We start from the raw sequence: 20,952 nt of genomic DNA on the forward strand, positions 1-20,952 counted from the left end.
AAATAGTTTTTAAATAATTATTTACTTTTTATTAGCATGCATAGTTTTATTCATGAAAATTACTTTCTGTATTTCATTGAAATATTTTTGGGGGGTCTAGTCATTGAAAATATCACAATGGATTTTTCTTAGAGGTAATAATATGTTATAGAGTTGATTTTCATTTAGTATTATTTGAGGTTTGTGAAAGCAGTGGCTAAATTTTTATTAGGAGTAGACTTTTGAACATTTGTGACCCATTTGTATATAAAGCTTTAGGAATTATGTATGTATACTGAAATGAGCATGGAATCAGTTTTGAATCCAGAATTAATGTTATCAATAAGATTTCTTGAAAGGATTATTGTTATTTTAAGGTGGGGTTTTAAATCTGTTTTAGTGTTTTAAAGTGTACATAGGAAATCACAGAATCATTTTAGGTGGGGGCAGAAGCTAGAATTACACTGATTGATAAAGTCTTGTCTCGCATTTTGGGTAGAAAGCAATTTCTACCTTTTTCCCTTTGATATTTTGCTGTACTTACTGATTTCATCCTGCCCAGTAAAAGTGATATTTTCATGTGATGATTTTCTCTTCTGGTGTGAAGCATTTGAGTTGACGAACTTAATAAGCCAAAGTTCATAGAACCTCACATTACAGTATTAAAGCTGGGAGGGAACCCAGAGGTTCGTGAGTTAACTGTTGTGATCATCTGCTTTTCATCGCCACTTCTCAAAATGTATCACATTACTGTAGCCTAGCTGCGAATAATACCTATCAGTTGGGATTGAAATTCAAAAGTCCTGTACATATGCAACTATTTTCATAGCAATGTGAATTTTAGTTACTTTCTAGTATTTTTCATTTCCATTACCCAGAGTTTTTAAGCTTTAACAGAAAGATTAATGATGACATCAAATTATATGAGGAATGGACATTTTTATCTCTTTTTAGAGTAACATGATCCAACCAGCCACAGATCAGAATGTAGATAATAGGGATTGAAAAGAAATGATTAGTTATTAGTTCATTTCTATCATTTCTACACTTTATATGAAATGTTTCATTATAGATTTCTAATTCATTTTGTTGGCAACTTGGGAGCAGTAACGTTGTTACTTAAAATTACTAACAAATATATGAATTGTTTCCATTTTGCTATTCGTGTCTTTTCTGTTGTTCTGAGCATGTATAATCTTCAGAAGCATATATTTGGAGACCAGAGACGATTAACATGTCTCTTTGATTGACAGAACAATTATTCATTCATTTATTGATAGCTTTGACCTAATGTAGGGGAAATACAATTCTAGTTTGGGAATTGATCTGAAAAAGTAGATCGTATTGCTTTTTAAAAGTCAGTATGTGTTAGTTTTTCTTTTAAAAATATTTTGGTAGTTTTCCATTAAATGGAATTGTGGAAAGGTAATAACTGAACTTGGGTCTGAAGCAAGGGAAAATACTGATTATATAAAGTTTTATATCCTATGTGGTAGCTACTGTAGTGTTTCTCTTGTATGACAGTAATCTAGCCTGCAACATCTACTTGCAGTTTTGAAATTAACCTGTAATTTAGTCTTCACCCCAAATGACAAAAATTCAAATGACTCTGTGGGGTGCCAGAAGATGCACTGTAAACAGGACTTAGTAAGGGGATAAGGTAGAGTTCCATCAGGATAGGCTCATTTTCACTATGTCAGTATTATTGCCATGAAATTAATGCTTCTTCATGGTATTTTACTTTTTAGTACAGTTTAAAATCTTAATCTAGATAAAATAGTAATTCAATCTAGGGCAACATAACATTTGTATAATGAACCAAAATGTTAGGGCTTCAATGGAAAATTTTAAAAGGCTTTCTTCCTTTTGAAAACTATTGCATGTGTGAGAAAAATTTGTTTTCTCCCCAAAGATTATCACCACTGTCACTAGTTGTATGCTGGTCCATGCCTCTAACCATGCTTCTTTTTTAAAAAATATATTTCATACTGTCTTCTCAAAACCTTTAATTTTTTATTCCATATTGTGCCACCTTATTGGGTTAAATAAGCAACAATGCTTTTAAGAGAGCATTAAGTATAATTAGATGGACTCAACTGAAAGTGAGAAGTCCAGGGTCCTGATGGCAGAGCCTTCCCTAGTAGTCTTGGCTAATCAGTCAAGTCTCTAGATGCCTTAATTGCCTCATTATTTAAAAATAAAGGAAGGTGGCACGTAGAATTGGATCACATCATCTCTACAGCTTTTCCAAGGTCTCATACAGTCATTTTCCATTTAAAATGAAAAAGTAGTTTTTGAGGACCCACAGGAATGTATTTTCCACACTCTGTTTAAGAAACTTACTTAATGAAAATATCTTTTTATTTTAATTAATGAACCACATAAGAGAAACTTTGACTTTATAATTGGAAATTTTTAAAAGCTTACCCTCTAATGAAAAACTTTAAGAGTTCTCTTAGAATTCACCGAATGTAAGAATATCTTAGTTTTAGCTATAGTAAGTTTCTGTGTATGTGAATCCTGAAGTTATTTCCTCCTTAGCTGGAGAAGCAGCACTATGGAAAATATGATGAGGAAGGTGAAATGCTTGAACATTCTGTAATGGTTATTGATGGGCATTTAATAAAGTTTCCCAAATCTGGAATTATTGAGAACCATAAACACATAGAAGTGGTTGGAAAAATATTTGACAGTAGTCCTTGTTTTTAGAAATAATGCATTCTTACAGCAACTTATGTGTCATCTTAGAGAATGCCTTCACTTTTTGAACTTTTTAAAAGGTGCCATTTAGCAAGTAAAATAATAAAAGATGAAGCAGGAAAAACAGAACCACTAATGATGTCTGAACTCTGAGCATGGATTTTTATATAAGATTGTTCCACCCCCCATCCCCCACCCCCCACATTTTGGCTATGTGATTTTCTACCTTAAATAAAGCTCAGCTTACGTTTTGACAGGTCATTGTGTATCTCTCTAAACTAAATTACATATATTTTATTCATTGTTAATATTTTGATGTTTCTAAGAGATGACTTACCTACTGCTCTCGAAGTCACCCTTGACTGCTATGAAAAGTATAAAGTACTACCAAGGATTCATGATGTCTTATGTAAACTGATAGAGAAAGGCGAGACTGATCTAATTCAGAAAGGTGAGTCACCTTCTAATATTTTAATGTTGTTGGTTTTCTCTTTTCCCCTTATTTAATCTTAATGCTGTGAAGAGAAAATTTAACAGGAAGGCAAGCACATCCAGAGAAACTTTGTTATATTTCTAAGTTGAAAAGAAAAATATCCAGTAACCACTTTTTTAATACTATAAATGTCCTTGAGTTTAATAACTGTTCATTTTGAAAAGTTGCCCCTCTCTTATTTTTGGCTCCATTTGGTGATTTGTCTTTATGAAGATTTTTACCCTTCTCACCAGTTCTCTTTGAAGCTAGTCAGAGGTACTTAATGTCATGAGTGTATGCTGTTAGGTAAGCAGTGTGGCAGAAAATTGGTTGATAGAGCTGTAACCCTTAGGTTATTCTCAGTATTTGTTTTAAAGTTTTCTTGTGTTTATCTAGAACTCTTCTAGTGCTATTGTGTTTCTCTACATTTTTCTTCTAATAAACGTTCTTTCTTCTCTAGCAATGGACTTCGTGAGCCAAGAACAAGGTGAAATGACAATGCTCTATGATCTCTTCTTTGCCTTCCTACAAACAGGAAATTACAAGGAGGCCAAGAAGATCATTGAGGTATGGTTTTAACTACAGAATTCTAATTGTACAGCTATTTAGACTCTTAATGAGAATATATTTTTAAAATTTAACCTTTAATTACACTTGTTCTGATTCATGTTAATATAATTCAGTCCCAATAATGGGGGCCGGTGGGAGGAGATTCGGCCAGCTTCTTTATTGTATATAATTACAGTTCAGAAAAGGCCGCCTGGTTGTATATTGAATTTGTTTCTTCACTTTGTTAAATTCACTGTTATATATCAAAATGATATTTGCATATTAAATCTTGGGTTGTGGAACAATTAAATTAAACTGGCATTCCTGGGTGTAAAGTTGCTAATCCTCTTTGCCAAGGAATTCTTTGTTCTTAAAAGCAGTGGAATTTAATTTGCTGCAGACCATGCTCAGATTTATTTGTAATGCTTGTCTACAAGTTAATCAGCCAAACAAGTGCTGTCTGCAACTGTTTGGCATTTAATTTAAAATTTCTTCTTTTTTTTCACTATGGTAAGCAGCTTATGGGAAATGGTAGGTGACAAACCTGGGCTATTTAGGATTAGTATATTTTATCTAGACTTGATTGAAATTTTGCTTACTGAAATTGGTAAGTCAAAGGGCAACTATAAAGTCTGTCCAAACTGTGATTAATTTCACTATTAAACAACTCTGTGTTCACTAAAAAAAGAAATTTCACAGAAGAACCCATCGCTTTAAGCAATATTACTTAATGTGATTAAAATAAATTTGTAAATATATCAGTAATCACATTTCTCCCAGATATACTTTGCTGTTACTCCATATCTTTTTCCAAAAGTGCCAGTGGTGGACAAGACACAAAGGTAGTATTTGTCCTTCTTGTTTTTGTGTTGATGACTGCTTATCATGAAATGGAAAATATAGCTACACAATCCAGAAAATTATTAGTTTCTTTGGAAGTTTTATGAAAAAGGAGGACTGTGAGATTAATTCAGAGCATTCTTCTCTTTCTGTCTTACAACTCAGTCTATCCTCCTGTCAGAGGGAAGTGGGGCATGCTGTCTGTCTTGGACAGATGCTTCTGTAACTCAAGTAGTTCATTTGTATTTTCTAGAAAATGGCATAAATTCTCTCACTGAACGTGCACAGTGTGTGTGCCTGAAAATGAGTTGCTGTCTGCCTGTTGAGTCCTGTTGCTCTGTCTGCATGGTCTCAGTATTAGTAGGCACTGATCAGAGCAGAAATCAAGCTTAAATATTCAGATGATAGTGATTAGAGGTTCTCCAATAGGAAATCATGCTCCTCTCTTTGTGTAGTAAGCAACACTTAGTAGGAAGAACCAAAGGCATAAGAGTGAATTCTCCTTTTGTCATCTACTTGCTAGTGTGATGGTGGACAAGTTGCTAAACCTTTCTGAGCTTCCTCATGTATAAAAGGGAATGTAGTATCTGTCTTTAAGATTCAATCACATAATGCATGTAAAGCAGCTTGCATGTTTCCTGGATTATGGTGGTAATAATATTAATTCTCTTTGCCTTTTACAGGTAGGGATTGTGTTGTCTTTTTTACCCCACGTAATTCACAATATGACACTTATCATAAAGTACATGCTTGTCACACGAATAGGCAAGAGAAGACTGCTTTTTAATTACTTTAAGGCTCTGCCTATGTACAGCATCATTGAGTGTAATCATTTAGAAATGGCTTTAACGTCTGCTGATGACAGAATTTTTATAGTGGTTGTGTACAGAATTGCTTAAAGGTTAAAGAATAGCTTTACAGAATCCCTGCAGTACCACAGGGTTGGGCAGCTAGGTGTGCAATATGTGGGAATATTCTGAAGCACGTTTTCAGTTGCCTTTTTTTATGGTTAATTGGAGTTAAATTAAACTGGGAACTTGGCTTTTTTGACTATTAAAATTCAAGACTGGGAGTTCTCTCTTGTGGTTTTCTAGGGATTATTTAAAATATTAAAAGTAATGAAAATTAATAAACCAAGACTATGTCAGCATGTGAAAGAATATTATAAATAGTGAGCAGCATTTTTATCATTCCCAATATGCAATTGTGTCTTATCAGTGGGTAGATTCACTAGGGTTGAATTTCCAAAGCAAAATGTACAGTAAAGTTTCTTTGTATTTGAAGCTCTGTGAGAGATAAGATAAACCAGTCATAAAAATGCCTCTCATTAAATGAAGAAAGAGACAAGATTCAGTGTATAGTATGACCTGTGTTATTTTTAAATGAGTTGGTGTACATGTATCATGTATTATGTATAATACATTTTAACATAGTTTTATGTTTGATTTCTGCACATAGACTATTGTAGGAGGGTAGGTTTATAGCCGGTATTTTGCTTTATTCTTTTCTGTATTTTCTGAGTTTTCAATAATAAACATATATTCTTATTCTAGATATACTCAGAAAAAGTGTTACTTTCTTCCAAAAGAAAGAGAGTGAGAGACAAAAGTGAATCAGACTGAGATCAACCCTCAAGGAGATACTGTGAAGCTCCTTGAACATGAGATTAATATGTGAAGATAACGTCTGTATAAGACTGAGAAGTGTTAACTGCTGTAAGAAAAGCATAAATAGTTTTGAGAGTTTAAGAGTGGAACTTACACCAGTGGAGGAAATTAGGCAGGACTGTATGGAGAAAATGGGGTATGGGGTGTAGATTGATGGATGTGGTTGTACTCTTCACACTTGGGAGTTTGATAGGTCTGGAAAATATATTAAAGGTATTAGAGGTAGAGCAGAGAAATAGGAAAGCAAAATCTAAGTAATCGTTTTTTCTCCTGCTTTATTGAGATATAATTGACTTTTAACATTGTGTAAGTTTTAGGTATACAGCAATTGATTTGATATGCTTGTATGTTGCAAAATGATTACCACAGTAGCTAGTTAACACCCCCATTACCTCACGTAAGTTCCATTTCTTTTTTGTGGTGAGAACATTCAAGTCTACTCTCTCAGCAACTTGCAAATATACAATACTGTGTCAAGTATTGAATCACCATGCTATACATTAGATCCCCAGATCCTGTTCATCTTAGAGCTGGAAGTTTGTACCTTTTGACCAACATCTCCCCACTTCCCCCACCCCCAAGACCCTGGCAGCCACCATTCTATGCTGTCTTTTTAGGAGTTTGGCTGTTTTAGACTTCATATATAAATGATATCATGTAGTATTTCCCTTTCTCTGTCTGACTTATTTCCTTTAGCCTGATGCCCTCATGGTCCATCCATGTTGTTGCAAATGGCAAGATTTCTTTTTCTTGTGGCTTAGTAATATTCTTCTGTGTGTGAATGTGTGTGTGTGTGTGTGTATGTGAGTGACCTGAAAAAATTTACTGTATTTTGTAGGTTGCCTATAAGTTTTGTTGTTTCTTTTCCTGTACAAAACCTTTTTAGTTTGTAGTCCCACTTGCTTATTTTTGCTTTTGTTGCTTGTGCCTTTGTGTCTTATCCAAAAAATTGTTGTCAAGACCAATATCGAGGAGCTTTTTCTCTGTTTTCTTCTAAGAGTTTTACAGTTTCAGGTTTTATGTTAAAGTCTCTAATCCATTGTGAGTTAATTTTTGTAGATAAGGGTTTGATTTCATTCTTCTCCATGTGATTATCCAGTTTACCCTACAGCATTTATTAATGAGACTATCCTTTCCCTGTTGAGTAATCTTGGCTCTCTTGTCAGATGTTAGTTGACCATATATATGAGAGTATATGGCCTCTTGATTCTGTTCCTTTGGCGTTGGCTTCTATTTTTATGCCAGTGCTATTATGTTTTGATGGCTGTAGCTTTGTAGCATATTTTGAGCTGAGGATGTGTGGTCCTTCCAGCTTTGTTCTTTTTCAGGGCTGCTTTGGCTATTCATGGTCTTTTGTGGTTCCATACGAATTTGAAGATTGTTTTTTCTATTTCTGTGAAAAATGCCTTTTGGAATTTTGATAGGGATTTCATTGAATCTGTGGATGACTTTGGATAGTATGGACATTTTAACAATATTAATTCTTCCAATCCATGAACATGGGATATCTTTCCATTTCTTTATGTCTTCAATTTCTTTCATTAAAGTCTTAAAGTTTTCAGTGTACAGATCTTTCACAACCTTCGTTAAATTTATTCCTAAGTCTTTTATAATTTTTGGAAATCTAGTGAATTGGATTATTTTCTTTCTTTTTTTTTTTGAATGACTAAATATCTGTATTTAAAAATAATAAATGCACATATTAGCCTTGTACATCCTAACATTTAAATTGAAAATAAAGAAAAATTAAGCACCTTTCCCTGTTAATCTATTCAGGCTGCTAGAACAAAAATACCATAAATTGGGTAATTTAACAGCAAAAATTTATTTCTCACAGTTTTGGAAGCTAGGAAGTCCAAGATCAAGGCGCCAGCATGGTCACGTTCTGTGGAAGGCCCTCTTCCTGATTCATAGCCAGTGACTCCCCACTGTGTCTTAACATGGCAAAGGGAATGAGGGAGCGCTCTGGGGTCTCTTTTATAAGGCACTAATCCCATTCACAAGGGCTTCATCCTCATGACATAAGCACATCCCAAAGGCCCCACCTCCTAATACCATCACATTGGAGGTTAGGATGTCAACATATAAATTTTTGGGAGACACACACATTCAGTCCTGAAGATCTGTGCATGCAAACATACCTATCTAATACAGCGTCATCATTACAGACTGTGTAAAGGGCTCTCTTCTGCCATGATGAGTTCCTTTCCACCCCCATTCCTGCCACACCTCTCTTTTCCCATCATGCTGGCTCCTCTTTGGGCTGCCGGGCTGACAAGGTTGTGGATTATTATAAACCTTCGCTCACATTTACTTTCCTTACATGCCAGATTATTTAAACTTAGGCTAAACCTCTAAGCCTGCCAACACCAAGTGAACTCCCATAAGTCACTCCAACTGTCAGATAATATTTTAGGTGAAAAAATATTCTCTATTCTTGTCTCTACTATTTTTATTCTCCTTTGGTTTACTTTTACAACCTAAATCTTTTTTTTTTTAATATTTTTTATTGAGTTACTGTCATTTTGCAATGTGTCAAATTCCAGTGTAGAGCACAGTTTTTCAGTTACACATGAACATACATACATTCGTTGTCACATTTTTTTTTCGCTGTGAGCTACTACAAGATCTTGTATATTTTCTCTTGTGCTATACACTATAATCTTGTTTATCTATTCTGCATATGCCTGTCAATATCTGCAAATTTTGAAATCCCAGTCTGTCCCTTCCCACCCCCCTGCCCCCTTGGCAACCACAAGTTTGTATTCTATGTCTGTGAGTCTGTTTCTGTTTTGTATTTATGTTCTGTTTTGTTGTTGTTGTTCTTTTTTTTTTTTTTAGATTCCACACATGAGTGATCTCATATGGTATTTTTCTTTCTCTTTTTGGCTTACTTCACTTAGAATGACATTCTCCAGGAACACCCATGTTGCTGCAAATGGCGTTATGTTGTCATTTTTATGGCTCAATAGTATTCCATTCTTTATCCAGTCATCTGTTGATGGACATTTAGGTTGTTTCCATATCTTGGCTATTGTAAATAGTGCTGCTATGAACATTGGGGTGCAGCTGTCTTTTTGAAGTAGGGTTCCTTCTGGATATATGCCCAGGAGCGGGATTCCTGGGTCCTATGTTAAGTCTACTCCTAGTCTTTTGAGGAATCTCCATACTGTTTTCCACAGTGGCTGCACCAAACTGCATTCCCACCAGCAGTGTAGAAGGGTTCCCTTTTCTCCGCAGCCTCTCCAGCATTTGTCATTTGTGGACTTTTGAATGATGGCCATTCTGACTGGTGTGAGATGATACCTCATTGTAGTTTTGATTTGCATTTCTCTGATAATTAGTGATATTGAGCATTTTTTCATGTGCCTATTGATCATTTGTATTTCTTCCTTGGAGAATTGCTTGTTTAGGTCTTTTGCCCATTTTTGGATTGGGTTGTTTGGTTTTTCTTATTAAGTTGTATGAGCTGCTTATATATTCTAGAGCTCAAGCCTTTGTCAGTTTCATCATTTGCAAAAATTTTCTCCTATTCCATAGGTTGTCATTTTGTTTTACTTCTGGTTTCCTTTGCTGTGCAGAAGCTTGTAATTTTCATTAGGTCCCATTTGTTTATTCTTGCTTTTATTTCTATTGCTTGGGTAGAGTGTTCTAGGAGAACATTTTTGAGATGTATGTCAGATAATGTTTTGCCTGTATTTTCTTCTAGGAGGTTTATTGTGTCTTGTCTTATGTTTAAGTCTTTGATCCATTTTGAGTTTATTTTTGTGTATGGTGTAAGGGAGTGTTCTAGCTTCATTGATTTACTTGCTGCTGTCCAGTTTTCCCAACACCATTTGCTGAAGAGACTGTCTTTATTCCATTGTATATTTTTGCCTCCTTTGTCAAAGATTAGTTAACCAAAATTTTGGGGGTTCATTTCTCGGCTCTCTATTCTGTTCCATTGATCTATATGTCTTTTTTTTTGTGCCAGTATCATACTGTTTTGATTACTGTAGCTTTGTAGTATATCTGAAATCAGGGAGCCTGATTTGTCCAGGACCATTCTTCTTTCTCAAGATTTTTTTTGGCTATTCGAGGTCTTTTGTGTTTCTATACAGATTTTTAAATCTTTTTCCAATTCTGTGAAAAATGCCATTGGTAATTTGATGGGGATTGCATTGAATCTGCAGATTGCCGTAGGTAGTATGGCCATTTTAACAGTATTGATTCTTCCCATCCAAAAATACAGTGTATCTTTCCATCTGTGTCATCTTCAGTTTCTTTCATCAGCATCTTACAGTTTTCAGAGTACAGATCTTTTGCCTCTTTAGGTAGGTTTATTCCTAGGGATTTTATTCTTTTTGACGTGATGGGAAATGGGATTGTTTCCTTAATTTCTTTTTCTATATTTTGTTGTTAGTGTATTGAAATGCAACTGATTTCTGTATATTAATTTTGTATTCTGCAGCTTTACCTAATTCATTGATGAGCTCTAGTAGTTTTCTGGTAGCCTCTTTAGGATTTTCCTGTGAATGGTATCATGTCACCTGCAAACAGTGACAGTTTTACTTCTTCTTTTCCAGTTTGGATTCCTTTTATTTCTTCTCTGATTGCTGTGACTAGGACTTCCAAAACTATGTTCATACAGCTTATTTAATACATTCTTAACTCTACATTACTGTCTCTACATTTCCCTACATGTCAGTAAGAACTCTTCTAAGCATTTTTAATGGTCACATTATTCCATTGTGTAAGTGAACTAAAGTTTATTTGCCCATTCCTCCTTTGACAAAAATTGTCACTGTTACAAGTAATTGTCATAATTCATATCTTTAGCTACTGGCATATTTGATTTTCAGATTGTTTACTTCGGATTGTTTCTCAGAAGTGGGTCAGATGTTATTCCAATTTTTAAGGGCTCTGATACATAAAGACAGAAATTTTGTTGTGTGTTTAAAGATGATACCTCTTTTATGGTTCATTGTAGTGCAGATATGGCCTGAAACCCAAGCCTCCCGAGTTCTAGTCCTTATACTTCTTTTGCTCAAAGTTATGATAAAATAGGGTGGTATTTCTTTGTTTAAAAAGAAAGGAAGGAAGAAAAAAACTTCATTCTTTCAGTCAAATGTCTTTTAAGGTACTTCAGTCACCTCCCAGGAAGGAAGTGTTGCAGCTTATTTAAATAAATTAACACTGTTTGGATAATTCGTTTTGTATTTTAACATTGGACATTAAGTCCAGGGAGAGATGATGCATACAAGTATGAAAAATAATGATATGAAATGTTAAATAACCATATTAAGGGTTTCTGTAAAATATATTATTTAATTTTATTCTCGACCCTTTGAGCAGTTCAGTAATCACTTACTGAGTGCCTGCCATGTGCCAGGCACTGCTAAGTTCTCAGGATACAAACACAAAGGCAAATTAGAGTCTGCTTTAAAATTATTTAGCGTTTCTTTTTCTAACTTCTTCTGTTGAGGTTCAAACCTAGATTTCAAGCTAAATGGTATAACCGATATTGATAACATCTTTATATTTTTTTCAAATGATTTTCATGTACTTCTTTATGTGAGCCTCTCACAGAAACCCTGAGAGGTAACAAAACTCCAGTTCAGGGTGTGAGTGTGGAGCTTATTGGTTAGTAGTGGTCATGGAATTTGGAATCTTTTCTGTTGGTTCCCCTACACCATTCCTAGCTCCATGATCTCTCTTTTTTTCAAAGTGAGATATGGTATAGCATTTCATCAATTTAAGGTGTTGGAAGTGTTGGTTTAATACATTTATATATTGCAGTATGACCTCCATGATCCCTTAACCTCAGTATCTGGACCACGTAAACAACTTACCCTTTCTCCGAAATTCCTCTTCCCTGACTTTCCCCTCTCTTCTTGACTACCACTATTCTTCCATCACACTTCAGCCAGAGTAAATTTGCTGTCTTCTAAGGGGGCAAGACCCTTCTCTTTATTTATGACTTGGCCTGTAAGACTGGGTTTGGATTACAGTGATCTCCCAACCTTTGTTATTCTTCCCTTTGTTCTTTACTAGATCAAATTTAGGATTTTATCCTAATTTGCCTCCCTTAATAAGCCAGGATGGATCTTATATGTACAGAAGGGATTTTAGAGCTAATTTTTTCCCCCTGACCTCCCAGATTTCAAGAGATGTCAATTCTCACACCAATTCATACCCCCTCTCCCATGAATGAGTTTACTTAGTATCTTCTGTAGCACCTAGTTGAGTGGTTCATACTTCGTTTATGATAATTAGGCTGTTAGTTTGACTTGTTCAGCCATATTTTCCTCCATACTAGATATGGTCCTTAAGTCTATCTCTGAAGATTTTAGGGAAGAGGACAAATACTGGAAGGTTTTATAATTCAGGACACCCTTTTTCTTCCCTTGCTATTTAGCCACGGGATGATAGTTGGTTTCTTTGTGGTTTTGTTTGTCCTGTCCTCATGCACTTGACTTTCCTCCTCCTCCTCCAACTGGAGGACATGAAGCCAGAGTAGTTGTTTCTTTGTTTTCCATTTTCCATTTCTGGCAGTAATGGCAAGAAATTTCTATTTTGAAGTTAAAGTAATTTTCCCTGAGATAAAGTTTGAAGTAGAAGACTCTTCATTTCTTTTCACTTTAAAGGTAATAATTACTTGATATATATTTACTGGTATACACAGAAGCCTATTATAATAACAGCAACTTTACGTCAGAGAAATAATAAAATTTAATAAAAGAAATTTTTTGAATTGGAACTACACAAGGTGTTTTGAAGCACAGTAACACATGTAGAATCAATCATGCCTTTTTAAAAAAATTATTACAATTACTTTACCCTCACTGTCTATTGAGTAGGTTATATGTAGCAAAAACAAGAAAAATTAGAGGTGAGTTCATTGTTTTAATCAAGCATTAACTGGTTTTGGATAAGTTACATTCAACACCCCGGTTAGGATTCTGTTCTTCTCTATGGTTTTATTACATTTTTTATTTTTGCTTTCAACTTGCAGTGTTTAAAATTCAATAAGATGTTCAGAGATAAGCCAGAAATGTAGACTGTTACAGAAGCCTAGGAGATTTAGTTAATCTGACCTAGATGTTCTTTTGATGATTGAGATTTATTTGTGAAAACAATTCTCAATTTCAAAATGAAACATAGGAATATCAGCCATATAAGTCAGCTGTCCTGCCAGTGACAGGCAGATTATCAGCCACAAAAAGGAAGAGTTTGCCATAAAAGTTGTGCTATTTAGATCATTGACATTTAGATCAGCAATAATACGAAAGTTGTACGTGAATGTAGTCCTTGCATTTTGCTATGTTTTAAAGAGGATTATCTAGTATTTTTTCAAGGGCTTTTTGTATGCATTTGATGTTGGATTCATTTTCAGTGTAATGCGTGTGAAACAAGCAGGTAGTATGAGAAACTCCTGGAGTAGAAATTGGGTGAAAATGTAAATATTAATGATATTTGAGAATACATGTGAACAATTTATACAGCATTTGTTTCTTGTATCCCAAAACATGGGTACTTGCACAGTTAGAATGAGAACACTTATACAACTTTTTCTGTACCATTTTTTTTCTGTCACTCTAGCTCTGAGATACTGGTTCCTGCATCAGTTTTTAATTTAACATTGTACAGTATTAGTTTTAAGAAATAAAAAATAATGAGATCTTAGAAATGAGAGATCAGATCTGGCATAGTCCACAAAGCTGAGTGGAGAAAGCAGTAAAGGTAGATCCTCTGGACTGAAGCAGCCAGAGTAATGAGTGTCATTTTCTTATAATGCTGTGATTGAAATGTAGTATTTAATAGTGAAGCACTCTTACAGGTGATGAAACCACTATAGGTAGAGCCACAGATCCTAGGAATTATGTGTAAAACGGTTTGTCTTTTATCCTAGTACTCAAAATTGTAAAACCATTGCTTTGAAGCCAGAGTTAGTGACTAAACCTTAGTAATTCCTAATTGAGGATATAACATACATCTCAATTACTGAAATAAACCAGGACTATGAACTAACTTTAAGTACTTGGCTTTTTTTTTTTTTTTAGTACTTAGCTCTTTTAACATTTAGTTTTAGATACTAGGCAAGCATGTGGTATCAGAATACTTTTATCACTAAATTTTACAAAGTGTGTTTCTTTAAAAATAAAAGCCATTGGTTTATCACTGTGACAATTGCTAATAAGCCTATGTAACAGATTAATTATTTTTCTTCTTGAATGTGTCGGGATTTCTAAAATCTATGCGTATGTGTGTGTAATTTGACATATTTTGGGATTGATTTAGTTCATCATTTCAAGCTTTGCTTTTGAATTACAGAAAGCTTAGCTATTTTAATAATTAAAAATTTATGGAATGAAAATTGACCTACAAAATAACATTTTGAAATAACATGAATCCTCTAGACACAGTTGTTAAGTGTAAGTTGTTCTAATCCTAAAGGTCTTTGATAACTGTGGGATTAAATTATAGGTTTCTTTTGGGAAACCTATATGTTTGGGAAGGTGGCAGTAGATTCAAGAGGAGGAAAACTACTTGTCTTTGAGGGAAAGTTAACATTTGGCTAAAGCCCTTACCTTGTGTGCTATTTGATTATTCTATTTTACAGACTCCAGGCATTAGAGCTCGATCTGCAAGACTTCAGTGGTTTTGTGACAGATGTATTGCAAGTAATCAGGTTTGTGTTTAATTTCTGGTCTCAAACACCTAAAACTGTGAGTAGAAAGCATGTCATATGAGCATTTGGGGATTTCAGGAGATGCAGCATTGGTTATCTTTGTTGTTTTCAAACCAAGCAGTAGCTTACTTCTGATTCCTGAGGTCCCATGAAATCTCTAAACGTTTTAACATGGGCCCTGAAGATTTTAGCTTGCTTTATTCACTTGTTGGCATGAGCAGGCTCATGCTGTTTCCTTGGCAATTTAAATCTGCTTCAGTCCTTAGTGACCAGAGGAGTCCCTTGATAGGAGCGCAGTGGAGTTTCTGCTTTATTTCTCCTCCAGCGCAGGTATCTGTTCACTTCCTGCCAAGAAAAAGCCACAGGGAAGGGGAAGTGTAATGTTTGAGTGGAGGAATATTCTTATTAACAAATAAAGACGTACTCACTGAGTCCTCCACCCTAAGTATCTTTGAATTTTCCAAAATGCCTCTTCGTGGAGGTTCCCTCAACTAGAAAGTTACTTTATATGTGTTCTTGACTCCAAAGAGTCCTTCAGCTGCTTAACTTAAAAAATTTTTTTTAATTGTGATAAAATACATAATAGATAAAATTTATCATTTTAACTGTTTTTAAGTGTATAGTTCAGTCGCATTAAGTACATTCAAAATGTACTCAGTCCTTTAATTTTGGAAGTGAAGTTAATCTGACCTTTGGATAAAGCTAATTTGAAGCATTATTCAACTGTGATTTGTCAACTATAAAATGTATCCTTTACACAATCTAGATCTACCTGTTAATTTTATTTTTAAGGTTGAAACTCTAGAAAAATTAGTGGAGCTGACACAGAAGCTATTTGAATGTGATAGAGACCAGCTATACTACAGTCTACTAAAACTATATAGTAAGTGATCGGACTATTCCTCATGTTTTCATTTTGAGACATTTATTTTGTAGAAGGCAGTGGCCAGAAAGGAGTTATCAGGTTTTGAGAAAGTTCCAGGAATTGTCAAATGTGTCTTCAACAGAGGCTCAATAGAGGCCAGATTGAGTTTTATCACAGAATGTTATATTGTATCACTAGAAACCCTTCATCATTTCTAACATTCTTACTGCAGTAATGAGGTGAGAAAAATCTTCATCAGAGCCACAGAATTTAATGGGACTTTTTCAGGCGAGACTATTCTTTTCCTTCTTTTAATTTAAATTCTTTAGTAGATTTATTTGTCACTTCTGTAAATAGGTAATCATTGACTGTTCATTTGTATAGATCATTTCCTCCCCAAAAATGCATATTGATGTACAAACTTATTGCTAGACAATTACTTTTGAAAATGTGATCATATTATAATGCAGTTTTGTCTCAATTCTGTATTATAAACATTTTTCTACATTTTGTCACCTGCAAATGGCTATACTGGACAGATACACTAAAATTTACTCAACCAGTCTCCTATCACTAGACATGTCAATAGATTTCAATTTTCCATATTGTAAAAAACACTGCATTAGTCATCTTTGTACCTTAATCTTTGTTCACGCCCTTAATTGTTTCCTTAGGCTGAATTTGTATTTGTATTAAAAGTGAATCCTTCCTCCCTCCCTTTCTTCCTTCTTTCCTGATCTAGATTATTCTCTTTTTCTCACGGAAAATTTTCCTTCACTAAACATAGACAGCAGTGAATAAGTTGATTCATTTGTCTTTTTGGAACTTGTATTTATTCTCATTGGAAGCTTTATCTTACATCTTGACGGTGTATGTAAAGTAAGATTTGTTGTAAAATTTACATTTCACTTGGTGGTTGCATTGACACACACTTCACGATGTAATTCTGTAAACTTTCGCTTGAATGATGATCACATCCTGGCAACAATAATGAGGTTGTTATTGAATGTTACAGAATTTTAAAACTTGGGTTTTAGGCATTTAGTCCTTAATTAGTTGATTATAACCAGTGTTGGAGTGCTAATTCTCCCTCTTTCTTACTTTTGAAGAACTGTTTCATGCTTGAATTCTAATTTTATTCAAACTAAAAAAGAAAAAAACCTGAGTTTATGTATCTAAATGAGTTTCAGCATTTAAAGTCATCCCCAGGGAAGACTATATAAACTTTGATTCAGAAATACTGGTGAAGCCCTTATTACGCCAGCCATTGGGGTGGGCGGTGGGCACTACAGATAGGAAGAGAGTGCGCTGCAGGAAGAGTTCAGAGCTGTACGAGAGGCGGCAGTGCGGGGTGAGACAGCAGCTGGAGGGGGGCCTGGGCTACCGCGGTCCTCCGGGGAGGGATGAGATGCAGGCAGCCCTACAGACTGCCTTTTCCTCTGCAGGGGACCTTTCGCTTTTGTTTTTTTTTTAAAGAAAGAGAAGGAAAACCAGCTTTCCTTTCAGGTTAAGCAGGAACTCTTAAAGATAACCTCTGAGGTTTCTTACCCTTTCCTTTACTCCCCTCCGCCTGTTCTGATGGATACCTCCGTCCAGTTTCTTGCCCTGTGTTTGAACCAGTAGTCTGAGGAGCTGTCATCCCCTCAGCTGAGGAGCCTCGGAGGCTGAGGTAGCATGAGGGTGGCCTCCTGTGGGTCTGGAAGCCAGAGGAATCATTATAGGGAAGTATACTTTTTTTGCCCAATTTGTTTACTTCCCACCTTCTGTAGTGCTATAAATCAATAATGTCCCTTTCTGAAGACGTAAGCTGTCCCCCACTGTGTCCGCCTCTGCCCATTTTGCCCTCTGACTTAAACTACTACTTGTGTGTGAAAGAATTTATAAAGCACTGTAGACTCAATCTGTTTGAAAAGGAACATATGGTATGGAATGATACATGAAACGTGGCCCTATAACACTGGAAAAATCCGTATTTTGGATTGTGGCTTTCTGAGAAGACCTTTTTTTGACCTACTGGAATTTTTCATGAGCTCATTCTTTTTCATGATGTAATTTTAGCCCTTAAAAGGGGTTCATTTAGTTATTTAGGGGTTTGTTGAAGAGCAGTTTTGCTTTGTTCATTTTAAAACAGTACCTCTCACAAATGCAGATACGCATTTAATTTTGCTGTGAATTACAACATCCTACAGAAACATGCCCAAAGATACGTTGCTTGATGGTTTCTGACAGCCAGCATCCGTGTAACTATAATCTATCTAGATTAAGGAATAGAAAATATAACTCTTCATACCTTTAAATAATAGCTGTATTAAGCTTGCTCTCATTTTCTACTTATTCTATATAATTTGATGTTCATAGGTGATCTGTAACAAGAATCTACCATAATTCAAACTTGAGTTCTATGCTTTCTAATGTATTTTTACCTTTCATTGTGGTAGTCTTTTAAATTAGCTCCTGAGACCTACAACAAACATTACATGAGTGAAACAACTCCCTCACCTTCATAAAGAATATACTGTTATTTCTAAATGACAATATTTTCACTTTCTTACCACTTTCTTATATTCGAAACATTTCACTTTCTTTACATATACAAAGTAAAGATAGTTTATTCTTTGTATATATAAAGTACTCTATCCAAAAAGAAAGCTGCCTTACATTCATAATTTTGCATTAAAATTTTTTTGAATCTATCTGTAAAACCCCAACGTTTAAAACCTGAGCATGTATCCTCAGAAGTTGCTTATTTGCTGTTTTCTTCGGGTACTTGAAGCCATTGACATTTCTTTTCATGTCGTGTGGTCTTTCCCCCTCTAGTATTGCACAAATAAAACATGAACATATTCTAAATCACTGAAGCTTCAAGCAGTACACTAGTATACAGAGCAAAATGTGGAAACGTCATTGTGTTCACACCTCACAGTCTTTTTGGTTGGCCATCCTTCCCATTCACTCTCTACGTTTGTATCCATTTTTTTTTTTTTACATATGCACCTGTTATTTTGATTGTTTTATGCTCTATGTGTTTCATACTCTATGTTCTGTGTTTTTTTTTAATTAATAGGAAATAAATTCACAGCAAAAGATATGATTGCTTTTTCTCCCTTTAACTACCAGTTTTAAGTGCAGGTATCCTTAGAACCTCCTACGTTTATCGTTTTTTTTTTTTTTTTAAGTCATGAGTTCATGAATTTTTTGTATATTTGTGTTTCAGTTTGTTACAGTCATTTTTCTTTTTGGTGCTCAAACTTCCCATCTTTGGCCACTGGGAACCCCTTTACATCGGCTTCTTGTCATTTGACACACCCCGTTAGTCTTTGATAGGTCCTTGTTTTCAGGGAAAACAGGGCCATCCAGGCTTATGTGGCATAATTCCTGTCCCAAACCTAGAGCCTTATTTGAGGGGAGTGATATTTACAGACCATGATCAGGTGACTGACACATGGGGAATTTGGAAATTTCCCCAGCCTATCAGTAATATGTAAAAACTCAACAGCTTTATCATTAAAATCCTGAAATCTAGAAATCTTCATCTCTTGGTTTAATACCATAGAAGCTGCATGTGAAGTACCAGTTGTTGTTACACACTGATCAGATGGTCAAAAGTGTAGCCCCACAACTGTGTTCTTGTAAAATTCACTAATAGTGTCAGAAACCTTTGGTTTTGTAGCTTAAGAGTTCTCAGAGATCATTTAGCAGCCAGTGCTCTTGTTCTTTGAAGAGAGAGCTGGGAGTTCCTGGAAAGTGATGGAATTATTAAGGCAACGTCCATTCCCTGGTGGCTGTTTCATTCTTCAGATAACAAGTATGATTGTTGTTGTCTTGGTTGAAGGAATTTTAAGCCCCAGAGGCGTATTATGAAAGAAAGGCATGGCCTTTCTGTATCTTTGTGAGATTTTTTTACACATAGCTGTAGATTTTGGCACTGACTAGTTTGATTGCCCTAGATTTTGGGTATATATTCTGTGATTCAGGGACATTTCCAAGAAATTTTTTCTCAAAAAAAAAAGTGTATATGTATATCTCAGTTGTTTCATGTTATATACACTGTCCAGTTCTCTCACCTGTATTTTGACATATTTTCTTGTTATAAGCTTCTAGTTCACTTGAATAAGGTGCATCTGTGTAATACTTTCCCAGATAAGAAGCTTATTAGAAGCTTTTCGTATAGTTTGTACTTTTTTAAAAAGAATTATCTTCCCAGAGTTCTTTCAGTCTGAAGGCAGAATTGTACCTCATCCACGTCTTCGCTGTTCAAAATAGTTATGCTAGCTTAAAAGTTAATCTTTTAAAAAAGTACCTTAGCAGTGCTATTCCCGGCTCTTGGCAGCCCTCCCCGTGTCTTCCACAGTCCATAGTGCCCTTTTGCAGGGAACAGGAGTGGTCCGCCTTTCCCTTCTATGGAATTAAAGATTCTGGTGCGTGGATTTTTGTTTTTAATTTATTTAATTAAATAAATTAAAGTTTATTTGATAAACTTTATGTATAAAGTCTTAATCATTACCATGCTTGAAAAAATTACTCTTGAATTTTACATTACATGAGAACATTTTGATGAGGGAAAAGCATAATTAGCTTATGAGAGTCTTGTTTTAAAAATGGATTGTAAATTTAATAAGGGTTTTATGTTAGGCTGATTTTATTATCAAAGTATGTATAGAATCACTTTGAACTTTAGGTTAATTTCTGCTGTTTGGGCCACCTTTTAGTATTTTCTGTGTGGAAGTCTGGTCTGCAATCTTTGTATGACCCCTGGGACATTTTCTATTTCCTACATTTTTGTTTATTGCTGATTTCTGATGGAATGTAAATGTGTTTTGTTTTTGTTCTTTGAGTTTTTTATCTCCAGGGGTCATTAGTTATCAAAGAGCTTGTTAATAAGCTCTTCAATTTAGAGTGGGAAGGAAATGTAGAAAAATCCCATTCGTTTTAGTATTTTGGCATTTTTAAGAACTAATTAACTCATGGTTTCTGGACCATTTGTGCCTTGAACAAGCCCCCTTCCCAGAGCTGACCATACACCACTGAGATAGTCCTTATTCATATTTGCAATTTTTTTTAAAGGCCACGTTTAAAACAGTATTTCTTTGTGTGTGATAGGTGTATTGAACTTAATGTCTTAAGATATTTTTCATGTTTTGCTCTATTTTTCACAAGCAGAAACTTGCTAAATTAAATGACTTGACCTTTTCTTTTTCAAAATCCATCA

At 34.9% G+C, this 20,952-nt stretch overlaps 1 protein-coding gene across 1 annotated transcript in view; it reads left to right on the forward strand.

Annotated features, from left to right (window-relative positions):
• LRPPRC (leucine rich pentatricopeptide repeat containing) overlaps positions 1–20,952 on the forward strand; it is a 93,731-nt gene that overhangs the window by 49,793 nt on the left and 22,986 nt on the right. Inside the window, exons 24-27 of the mRNA XM_072937787.1 lie at positions 3,006–3,130; positions 3,612–3,718; positions 14,810–14,878; positions 15,671–15,761. Coding sequence (XP_072793888.1) covers positions 3,006–3,130; positions 3,612–3,718; positions 14,810–14,878; positions 15,671–15,761 — 392 coding nt within the window. The remainder of the gene's footprint in view (positions 1–3,005; positions 3,131–3,611; positions 3,719–14,809; positions 14,879–15,670; positions 15,762–20,952) is intronic.

The sequence above is a fragment of the Vicugna pacos genome, chromosome 15, assembly GCF_048564905.1.
Source record: "Vicugna pacos chromosome 15, VicPac4, whole genome shotgun sequence".
In the NCBI taxonomy this organism is placed as follows: domain Eukaryota; kingdom Metazoa; phylum Chordata; class Mammalia; order Artiodactyla; family Camelidae; genus Vicugna; species Vicugna pacos.